Source organism: Triplophysa rosa, linkage group LG2 (genome assembly GCF_024868665.1).
Source record: "Triplophysa rosa linkage group LG2, Trosa_1v2, whole genome shotgun sequence".
Classification (NCBI taxonomy): domain Eukaryota; kingdom Metazoa; phylum Chordata; class Actinopteri; order Cypriniformes; family Nemacheilidae; genus Triplophysa; species Triplophysa rosa.
In genome coordinates, this window is record NC_079891.1 from 26626937 (window position 1) to 26639395 (window position 12459).

General features: G+C 39.0%; 1 protein-coding gene across 1 annotated transcript in view; it reads left to right on the plus strand.

Annotated features, from left to right (window-relative positions):
• The window catches only part of abca2 (ATP-binding cassette, sub-family A (ABC1), member 2), a 68129-nt gene that overhangs the window by 28624 nt on the left and 27046 nt on the right, over window positions 1–12459 (plus strand). The window contains exons 2-3 of the mRNA XM_057320495.1: window positions 6784–6877; window positions 12071–12182. Coding sequence (XP_057176478.1) covers window positions 6784–6877; window positions 12071–12182 — 206 coding nt within the window. The remainder of the gene's footprint in view (window positions 1–6783; window positions 6878–12070; window positions 12183–12459) is intronic.

The following is a 12459-nucleotide window of genomic DNA, read 5'->3' on the forward strand; positions in this document are numbered from 1 at the left end:
CTTGATGTCACCAAACCCATGAACATTAACAACAGATCCAAGCAGTTTTTTTCTTGTTTTCAAAATGGTCAATTTAGCTGTTCCAAAGTTTAGTAAGACCAAAACATCTTTCCGATTTACTGAATACTTTGGCCCCATTATGAACAAATGATAAGAAAACTCTACACCTAAATCTAATGCCCATTGGGTTAAAAAAGAAAACAAAGAATACAAGCGAGCACATTGCACAAAAAACATGAAAAACAGTTTCACTTTCAGAGCAAAAGGGGCAACCCACTCCTAAATTTGGATTGAGGTGCACCACATGTCTGTTCGTAGCTATTGCACAGTGTACAATTCTCCATTGCAAATCTCCAGTTCGTTTTTCAATTGGACACTTGTACATTGACCGCCAACAGCCTTTAAGTCCACCTAGATGAAATTAGACCAGACATTAAATGTGCATTGATCACTTTCACACGTTACATATAGAGCTTTCTTCCCAGCAGAATCAAAAGTGTCTAACTGAGGAGTGTTGAAAGACAATAAAAGATTTTCCTCCTCCTGCCATTCCTTTGCTGGATAATTATAATCAGACACAGTTCTCAATTCATTAATATGATTAGACTCCTTGACAAAAAAACGTTGATCAGGATTCAGCTCTCAAAGCACTTCATCAGTGAGTTGTTTAAGGAAACGAGTAGACCTAATTCCAGTCCTTTCATTCAAGACTTCCGAATTATTGCCTATGAGATGGCCCAGTTTCACACATCCTGCAGCTGTAATGACAAACTTGCACAACACAAACGCCTAGAGGGCAAAAAGGAATTAAAAAACAGTGGTTCTTCAAACAGCCAAGACCCAGCACATGCTTCAGATGGTCTCGACACAGAAATGACTTTCCTAGCTTCCATCACAGATCTATAAAAGGATGTCAAGTCTGTTAAAGTCGCTTCATTCAAGTCCATTAGGAATAGATGTTTGTCAAGTCCCATGTTGCCTGCCTTTCTCAGCAGAGCAACTGCAGTGTTGAACCAAGCAATCTCCTTGTTATACAACAATCTCTGAGCAGCTTGTAGACGAAACGCCAAAAGTCTAGATTTGATATCCACTAGACCTTGCCCTCCTTCTTGAACTGGCAAAAACAGGACAGATGAGCGAACCCAATGCTGTCCTGACCAAAAAAGTCACTAATTTCCTTTGAATCTGTAACACAGTGAACCTGTGCCACAGGGCAGAAGCAACTAAATTATTGGAAACTAAAACTCTCCCCCTATAGGACAGCTGGGGTAGCAGCCAGGTCCATTTAGACAATCGGGTGCACACTCTTTCCAAAACTCCCTCCCAGTTCTGTTTTTGAAATTCCTCAGATCCCAAATATACACCTAATGTTTTTAAACCCCTTCTATTCCATCTTAAATTACCTGGAAGTTTTGGGAGATTTTCAAAAACACATTGACCTGCCCAAAAATGAGGACATGAACTTCTTCTCCAGAGTTGCTCTGAGAGTTTATTTCACGGACATTTTATTGTTTGAGTGAAGAAACAGACTTCTGCGTCTTCCGACAACCTGCCAAAATAAAAGTCCGGTTAACTCTGTATTTTATGTGGACAATTATATTACTATTTAATAGTAAAAAAAGAAACTAAAACTAATTTAGATAAACTAAATGCATCATGCATAAGCTGAAGTTAGTTGTTTACCTTTGAAATTATTCTTTCTATTTTTATTAATGTTTCTTATTTATACATTTGTATTATATTGCATTTTGAATGTAATATAGCAATGTAATGTATTAAATGGGTTAACTTTTCACAGATATTAATGTATGCCATTTCAGCATTAAAAAAAATATTTTTTCTAAAAAGAAAACAAATTAGTTCTTCATTTTAAGAGACTCGTTTTATTTTCTCCTCTATATTTAGTATTGCTCTTTAATAAAGAAAAAGTATTTATTATCTGAATACCCGATTAATCGATGGAAAATCAGTAGAATACTCGATTACTAAAATAATCGATAGCTGCAGCCCTACATTCATAATTGTAAAAAGAAGCATCTTCATCAGATACAACATCATCCTCCACACTAGCATCGTTAAGGTAACACCTCTCACTCCGACTTATTTCCAAACAACCAGCCTCCTTACACATACTAAAACTGGCCCCTGCATTCACCACATCCCGCTGTCCATCGACATTAATATCATTTACAACCTCTTGATTCACATTAACATCCGTGTCACCATTTACAATAACAACTTTATCTGGTGCTATTATAGCGGACGGCGCCGCAACAGAAACACTCACCTCTGGTGAAACTTCTTTTTCCTCATAGCCAGTGTTTTGAGCCACGTGTCCCTCACCTGACACACCAGGCCTGTCCTGTGTTACGCGCTCTCGATGTGGGCATGTAAACTTTTTGTGACCCAAATCACCGCATTCAAAACACCGCAAAATGCCGGTTGTCGCATAAACCATATACATTCTTCCGTCATGTCGCACACGAAAAGAAACATCCAACGTATTGTCAGGGGAATCCAAAAACATGAACACTTGTCTCCTAAAAGACTTAACGTGTTTCAGAGACGGGTGTTTAACCCCGAGAGGAATCGTTTTAAAAAAACGGATAGCAAATTTACCAAAGCGTGCTAATTCTCGTTCTAACACATCATCCTGGATGAATGGTGACACGTTGGATACGATGATTTTTGCAGACGGGGCATACAAGGGTGTAATTTGAACAAACTTTTCGTTTATAATGAGACCACTCTCAATTACACGATTAACTACGTTTTGATCTTTCAAAAAAACCACTACAGCCTTATTCATACGAGAAGCGGACATAATATGATCATGTCCAACTTCCTCCGCAGTGGAAATAAGAACGTCTTCTACTGAGACGCCGTCTTCGGGCACACACCTGAAGCCATTACGCAGGGACAAAGACAAAGTCTCCACATTGGACGCCATACCTGCGCAATTTTCACAGTCGTACACACAAATAAAACAATCAAAAACAAACTATCAAACCATGCAAAAAAGTAGAAACAAAAAGAAAAAAGTAGAAAGAAAAAGAAAAAATTAAGAAAAATAAGTGAACACAGCTCAGTTCTCACCCACCACCTGCTCTCAACCTTCTCCCAGACAGAGAGAGAGAGAGAGAGAGAGAGTGAGAGAGGGATGAGAAACAATGCAGGATGGGTTGTCAAGTGATGCAGCTTTTCTGCTGTACTTTGCATACTTTAAACAAGGTGCCAGAAAGCATTTGACATCTCTCCCCAACCACCTGCTGTGGAGCTCTGTGTGTGTGCGTGCGTGTATATATGCATGCATGCGCACGCTCGTGTCTATGAGTGTGTCAAAGATTTAGCCCATCACAGGTGTAGCTAAAACTGTCCACAATGTCCTCACAAATGTAGTCAAAAAACGTTTGAAGTGATCCTTGCCATCTGGAAGGCCACATCAGGTTTTGCTTCAAATCTAAAAATGTGGTTGGGGTTGTGAGCTAAGGGGAAGAGTAAAGATCCTTATTTAAAGGAGTCATATTGCACGGCTAAAACGAATATTATTGTTTGTTTTAGATGTAACGCAATGTGTATACACCATTTAAAGTTTAAAAAATGTTGTATTTTCCACATACCGTGCATGTTTGTATCTCCTCTTTGCCCCGCCTCTTGCTGATTTTTGCTGATTTTTTACAAAGCTCATCGCTCTGAAAAGCGAGGTGTGCTATGATTGGCCAGTTAACCAGTGTGTAGTGATTGGTCAAATACTGCAAGCATTTCATGGAAATGTAACGCCTCTTACCATATTCGGAACATCAGGTTCCAAAGCAATTGTACTGACAGACGATACAATGAGATTTACAATTACGCCCACCTTAACTAGGTGTAGATTTGGGCGGTTTTAGTCAAAACATGTTACGAAGTTACGTAGATTCGCCGGTAGGGTTGTTCCGATAGACGATACTATCGTGTATCGACGATCCTCAGACCTATCGGCGATAGCTGATTCCCTAGACGATAGTTGGCTGTTTGCCAATATATGTTGCAAATCAATATTACAAACGCGTATTGCACATTTCTTCATGCACGAAAGCTTGCAATTCACGCGGCTTAGGCTTTTCCTCGCACCAGAGAGAGTTTATAATGTGCGGGCTTTGAGTTTTCAGTGCACGAGAGAGCTTGTGATGCGCGCGACTCGGACTTTTCCTCGCGCCAGAGAGAGTTTATAAAGTGCGAGCTTTGAGTTTTCAGTGCACGAGAGAGCTTGTGATGCGCGCGGCTCAGACTTTTCCTCGCGCCAGAGAGAGTTTATAATGTGCGAGCTTTGAGTTTTCAGTGCACGAGAGAGCTTGTGATGCGCGCGGCTCGGGCTTTTCCTCGCAGGAATTGCTATGCGCGTGAGGGTTTAAAACCACCGCACGAGTTGTTCCCGTTTGGCAATCAAGTAATAACAGCGCATCAATGACGCATTTGGATGAATGATATTGACTTATAGCAATAGTTTATTTTCTCTTGTTTAAAAGGTTGCGGTGGTAAGTAACAATGTTGCCAGCTGCACTGAATTTAAACTCTGATAGAATGCTAATTGCAGTCACACATGAGCATTTTCTAGACACATAAGCTTCTGTTTTTGTCCACAAATCCAGCTTGTCATAGATAAATGCGTAATTGCCCCGCCCCTCGATAATATCGTGTATCGGCGATCCACAGGGTGGCGATAGAACGATCTGATTATATTGAATATCGCCCAACACTATTCGCCGGGGTGTGGTTACACGAGGCGTTTCAGGCAAGTCTGGTTGAGCATTCGCTTTTAGATAGAATGCATCTTTTGTTCCCACACTTTCATTTGTGCAATTTTACGTGTCTAATACATGCATGGGCAACTTATAACACACCAAAAACACAGAAAAACACATACTTCCGCCATATGACCCAAAACATTTTGTATATTAAATGTCCTGACTTCTAAAGTGTGTGTGTGTGTGTGTGTGTGTGTGCGTGCGTGCGTGCGTGCGTGCGTGTGTGCGTGTGTGTGTGTGTGTGTGTGTGTGTGTCCCATTAATGCAATTTAATCAACTCAGCGGCCATGTAGGTACACACTAGGCAGGCAGCTATTTTCAATGGAGTTAAACCATACATATCATGCATACAGAGATGTCACATCATGTGATATCTTATGCTACAGACACTTTGACACTTCTGCCATCTTGGAACAGTTACCATTGCATGTTTGTTGTTGTCACTTAAATCAATGAGTAAAAACAGCTTATTGAAGAAATATGATCCCTGCTGGAAAAAGTAGCATTTTCCATTAAATCCATTAAAAAAATCCTTTTTGTAATGATAGGATTCCAGGTTTCCAGGTGTTCTATTGGTTCCCATCTGCCAGATAACATCCCATCAATAGAATCCATCAAATACCAGTAGACACCATTATTATACTTTCCATTAGATCCAATACGATTCCCATTACTACCATTACATCCATTAAACTTTCTATTGGACACGGTTCTCTTGGTTCGTAGTGATATTTTAATGGAAACCATTAGAATTTCTGTGATGGGTTTGTTTTTTTCAGCAGGCATTTTTACAAATTAGTTAGTTTAGCAATCATGTGTCTAGACCAGTGTTGGGTAAGTTACTCTGAAAAAGTAATTAATTACTAGTTACTAATTACATATTCAATAGTGTAATTAGATTACTGTACAAATTACTCTCTCCAAAAAGTATTTAGTTACTTATTACTAATTACTTTCTATATCATACATCAACCTTGATTAGTTAAGTGATTTAAGGATAGACATGAAAGGACTTATTTAATTCATTCAATCAAATAATATTAAACTACATAAAGTACTCTTATTAACTGACCAAAGTATTACAAATGTGAGAATTATACATTAAAGCAAGGATTTTAAAGTTAGACTTTAATTTTTGATGTCAATTCCACTATTGCACACACATATTACACAAAGTATTTAGTTTAATTACATCAGAAGTAACTGTAATTAAATTACAGAAAAAATAAGAGTAATCCCTTACTTTACTTTTTCCAAGGGAAAAGTAATTAAATTACAGTAACTAATTACTTAGTATCTAGTTACACCCAACACTGGTCTAGACAACAGCACTTACATTTGATATTCATAGCTGTGTTCATAACTACCATTGCAGACGCACAGTGAAATTATTCTCTAGTGTTCACAAATCAACTTGTTCACGGACCAATATAGTGGACTTACATATAGTGGCCCATACACACACCTGCTAGGGGTTAAAAGGATATAAAAGCACAGGTGTTATTTCAGCTGTTATTCATCACAATTACAGTGATGTTAAACAGACGTTCAGATCTATCAAAAACACAATTAATTGTTTTAACTTTGTACATGATAATGATCTACATTGACTTGTTTAGCTATTATTAATTCAACTGTCATATTGAGCGTCCCAATATCTTCCATTCATTTTTCTGCTATGGTATGTGCGATATCCTTCATTTCTTCTCCACCTTTTAATAATTGTTGGAACGGACTGGCAGGTGTGTTGGCCGGCCCAATAGCAAATATTGCACAATAAGCAAACGGGGGAGCGTTTAAGTGGTTGGTCCATTATTTACCGAATCGATCCCTGACACAGAACTCAATCAGTTGGACTGTGTGATACTTTAAAGAGATTCACATTAGCTATATAGTGAATCATCCTATGCTATAAATATAACCACCAGCCAATGAGGTTACTCAAGCCCTCTGTAGTTTGTGAGGGTTTATAACAGTTTTGTGTTTGTGTCTGCAGTGGGTGCTTGCGTTCGAGATCTTCATCCCCCTGGTCCTCTTCTTCATTCTTCTGGGCTTGCGGCAGAAGAAGCCGGCCATACCTGTGAAAGAAGGTAAGGTTCAGGATAGACGATTGAGGAGGGGACGATAAAGGAAAGAAATTTGGTTCTTACCCCACTCCAGCTTATTACCACCCCCTAGTGGTCAGAAGACATTGCATCGTCACATGGAGTTGTTGTGAAGTTCACAGTATTGTAATATCTTTTTTTTAGGCATAAATGTACCTGTAAGTGTTTTTCGTAACATATGATAATGGTTTTTTTTCCTCACATTTTAATGTATCATCATACAACTTTGCTAATCTGACACTGATTGCAAAGGTTGGCTGTTAGAGCTTTAGCCTTGTATTTTGTTTTCTTTCACAGAGCACCATCATTTGTATGTCATCATGATGTTTGTGTTATTTCTATTGTTGAAATCACACCACATTTCTTTTATTTTTGCTTCTTCCTGTCACCTGTCCTCTTTGCTCTCTTCTTTTGTGTCCCTCTCTCTTTTTCTCTCTATCTTTTATTCTCACTTTCTCACGGTGCATGTTCACTGCATGCTGGACCAGTGTGTAAGTCAAAACATTGGTTGTTTTTTGGGTTCATGGGATTGTTACACTTTGTCCTCTAACTGTGTGTATGTGTGTTTTGCCGTGGACTTTTGTGTTGTGTATTTGTCATTATGTCGACTGTTTCATGTGTCAGTCTAATGGTAATGAGAAATGGATGTAAATAACTATTGTAATATGTGTGCATACTAGAGCTGGACATATATAAACACACATACGGAACATGTTTTACTTTATTTGTGAGGACATTGCCAAGAACTGTACTCATGTTAGGGCTGTCACAATATCAGATTTTACACGGTTATTATAGCCAAAAGAGTTGAAGAGAACTATTATTGCGATGTTCACTGAAAAAACTAAATTTTGCTGAGTCAAATTCATTTTTATTTTTATTTATTTTGTTTTCTCTTTTTTTGGTCAATTTTGGTCACACTCAAAATACGAGTGTAAGTGTGTTTGTAACCATTCTGGCTTATAAGGCAAAACCTTAAACAGGTGCTGAATTATTTTTTGATATTGTGATATACACTCACCTAAAGGATTATTAGGAACACCATACTAATACGGTGTTTGACCCCCTTTCGCCTTCAGAACTGCCTTAATTCTACGTGGCATTGATTCAACAAGGTGCTGAAAGCATTCTTTAGAAATGTTGGCCCATATTGATAGGATAGCATCTTGCAGTTGATGGAGATTTGTGGGATGCACATCCAGGGCACGAAGCTCCCGTTCCACCACATCCCAAAGATGTTCTATCGGGTTGAGATCTGGTGACTGTGGGGGCCATTCTAGTACAGTGAACTCATTGTCATGTTCAAGAAACCAATTTGAAATGATTCGAGCTTTGTGACATGGTGCATTATCCTGCTGGAAGTAGCCATTAGAGGATGGGTACATGGTGGTCATAAAGGGATGGACATGGTCAGAAACAATGCTCAGGTAGGCCGTGGCATTTAAACGATGCCCAATTGGCACTAAGGGGCCTAAAGTGTGCCAAGAAAACATCCCCCACACCATTACACCACCACCACCAGCCTGCACAGTGGTAACAAGGCATGATGGATCCATGTTCTCATTCTGTTTACGCCAAATTCTGACTCTACCATTTGAATGTCTCAACAGAAATCGAGACTCATCAGACCAGGCAACATTTTTCCAGTCTTCAACTGTCCAATTTTGGTGAGCTCGTGCAAATTGTAGCCTCTTTTTCCTATTTGTAGTGGAGATGAGTGGTACCCGGTGGGGTCTTCTGCTGTTGTAGCCCATCTGCCTCAAGGTTGTGCGTGTTGTGGCTTCACAAATGCTTTGCTGCATACCTCGGTTGTAACGAGTGGTTATTTCAGTCAAAGTTGCTCTTCTATCAGCTTGAATCAGTCGGCCCATTCTCCTCTGACCTCTAGCATCAACAAGGCATTTTCGCCCACAGGACTGCCGCATACTGGATGTTTTTCCCTTTTCACACCATTCTTTGTAAACCCTAGAAATGGTTGTGCGTGAAAATCCCAGTAACTGAGCAGATTGTGAAATACTCAGACCGGCCCGTCTGGCACCAACAACCATGCCACGCTCAAAATTGCTTAAATCACCTTTCTTTCCCATTCTGACATTCAGTTTGGAGTTCAGGAGATTGTCTTGACCAGGACCACACCCCTAAATGCATTGAAGCAACTGCCATGTGATTGGTTGATTAGATAATTGCATTAATGAGAAATTGAACAGGTGTTCCTAATAATCCTTTAGGTGAGTGTATAATCGTGGTTTTTAATATCAAGTTATTGTCAGTACTGGTACAGTATATTGTGATACCGCTAACTCCCATACAGCCAAACCGGTACACACATTTTTTTTGGCTGTCTAAATTGGGACATACCATAGCCTTTCATTGTTTTTAAAGGAAGAGATCACACAATGAAAAATATGTCATCATTTACTCACCCTCTTGTCATTTCAAAGCTGTAGGACTTTCTTCTGCAGAACACAAAAGAAGATATATTGAAGAATGTTGATAACAGAAAACTGTTGGTTCCCATTGATTTGCATTGGTTTTGTGCCCGGGGACCAACATTTTTTGGTTACCAACATTCTTCAAAATATCTTTGTTTGTGTTTTGCAAAGAAAGTCATACAGGTTTAAAATGTCACGAGGGTGAGTAAATGATGACAGAATTTTGTTTTGGGGTGAACTACTCCTTTAATATAACTCTACTTGTTAACTATAGTCAGTATTTTGTCAATGGATTTGTTTCCAAATGAAAATCATCTCTATAGATGTCCCCAAAAAATGAGATTTACTTGAATTTTCTCTTCATATTTTAGCAAAAACACATGTGGCTAGTTGACCGATATACCGTACATGTCATGTGTCCTATGGTGTGACAGCAAAAATAAAAAACTGTTTATCATACATTATTTTATATTATAAATATTGAAAATTGTTCATTCTTTTAAAATGTTTTGCTGTCACACCATTGGGCATATTTACGGTTTATTTGTGTCTTTACTCAAAGTAAATGAGAAAAAGGGGTTTAGTTGTCAGGTGCCACATTTTTCTGTAAACCTAACCCACAATCCATCATTTTTAACACAAATATCTCACTCACATACACACACCACAACTCACTAAATTCATGTACTTACTGAGCCATAATGTTATTTCTTCTGACTGACTTGTGCTCTTTTAATCCTCAGCTGTGTTTTTGCAAAGAGGGGACATATGTCAGATATAAGAGTTAGGACCCAAGGCTAAAAACAACCGGACAAGCTGTCACTGGAACAGTAGATATGACACACCTCAGTGTTAATGTCAATCGAGGGGGATTTTTTTGCAGAGTGGTCAGGCTGATATTGAGAGGTGTTTAGCTAACGCTTCTACTTCTGAGAGAAAGTGCCGTGGCGTGGATGCGACAGGCTCTCTTTTTGTAGCGCGGACGGCGCTGGGAGAGGATGCCAGCTCCACAAGCCACAAGCCGCAGTGACAAAACACTTAGGGGTGGAAATTGAGTCAGCACTTACCATTAAGTAACCCTCTAAATCCCTCTGTAAGTGCCAGCTGCCTCGTGTTTGCATTTCAGGCAGGGGTGCCAAAATACGAAAGGCAAAGCCCAATCTGACAGAGACGGGGTGATCGCATTTCTCAAAACCATTCATTCATTACGGCTTTGTTAAATCATCTTAGCAACAATTATAGGCCTAATTTATCCATTACAGGTTCAATGTAGGCCAGAGTCGTGGAAAGGGAATGTTTTATCAGAGGAACGCAGTCTGCGTGGGAGCAAATTGAATTTGAGAAGCATCTGTTGTGCTCTTGTTAACCTGTTTCTGGCCTTTAGATCACAAGGCAAAAGAGATTACGACTGATTCAAAGCATTATAAATAAGTTATTTGAAGTCATATTTGCATATTTGAAAACCATGCTGAACTGGTTAGTGAAAACACAGCACACTTCCTATCGTTACATTTGACATAAATGATACACCAAATGTGCATTCTTTGCTCTTATCTTGTTGTTAGAATATTTTCTGTGGAACGTTCACTTAAAGGGATAGCTCACCCACAAACTCTGTCAGCATTTACTCCCCCTCTTGTCATTTCAAACCTGTATGACTTTGAGAATGAAATTAAGAAGGTGAGTAAATGATGACAGAATTTTCATTTTCTGTAGTGTGTCAGTAGAAAATTTCAGTTTACTGTACATTTCCAAACCTTCGTTTTGCCATTATTTGTAATAATTCAGTGAGATTTTTATATGCACAAGGATTGTGACAACAGCCGGCATTCTCCACGTAGAGATCTGCTCTCACTATCATTGAGTCCATTTATTATTACACGAAGAAAGAGGAATAAACTGAGACGGGCTAAATGCAAATGAACTGTGGTTATTATCGCTAAAGATATATAGATAAATATGGCACATTAAGATAAATGCCTTATATATAATTCTCTTAATGTAGGAATTTATCTTAATGTACCGTTTTTTTTATTAAAAAAAAAACATAAATTTAACTAAATGTAACAGGATTTAAATGGTTTAATATAAAGGAATATATAATGAACATAAACTAATAGAAAATATGAAAGTCTAGGAACGTCACTTTGTCTTGCACACTTCAAAATGTATCTTCACTTAAATAGATGTTTTTATTAGAAATCGAGACTTTTATTTGCACTCTGAACCTGTTTCAGGAAGTAAATCAGAAAAAAGTTGCATGCTGTGACTGGGGGCATGTAGGTGTAGAATAGCTGTGCAACACAGTGATGCTCATTTCTTGTGTCTGTGACAGCTTGTCCAGTTAACCTTTGTGTGTGTCTTCAAGTGCCCTTTAGATTTATTTCTTCCCACATACAGGGTTATCGAACCAATCTGACATCTGAAACCTCTCTGACTCTTTGTTTGCTCTGATATGTGACGGCAGTCTCTTTTCTCTTTCCCTGTGTTCTAATCTCTCATCAAATCCTCTTCTGTGACCCATGGACTCCGGAAACGTCATTATTTATTCTGTTATCCCTTAATTCCCACGCACTCAATCACATCCCTGCTCATATAAATATTCCTCCTCATCATCTACACCTCCCATCTACATCTATACATCTGATGTCAAAACCTCATTACAATACTGATTTCACCTTTCTATCACCTCCATCCTTCTCTCTATCCCTCCATCCTGGTGGTCTGTTTTCCTGGCTTTATCCAGCCTTCTACAGCGCGGCCCCTCTCACCTCGGCGGGCATCATTCCCATCATGCAGTCGCTGTGTCCGGATGGTCAGAGGGATGAGTTTGGCTTCCTGCAATATAAAAACTCCACGTGAGTCAGAAATTTGTCCACCTACGCTCTGTTACTAGATTTGTATCTCTGCATGACTAAGATGGCTATAATGGATTCTGTTCTCACCCAGCCTGCTTGCTTTTACGGTGCGAACAGCAGTCATCATTACCACCTGTAATATCGATCATATGAGCTGGAAGATTGTGTAATACATCTTGGTTCTGGTAGTGAATCTCATCCACCTTATTTCTCTCTAATATTGTGAACCTGTTTATTCTAAAAGCGTGCACTGAAAGTAACCCAGTGTCAGTCAGAA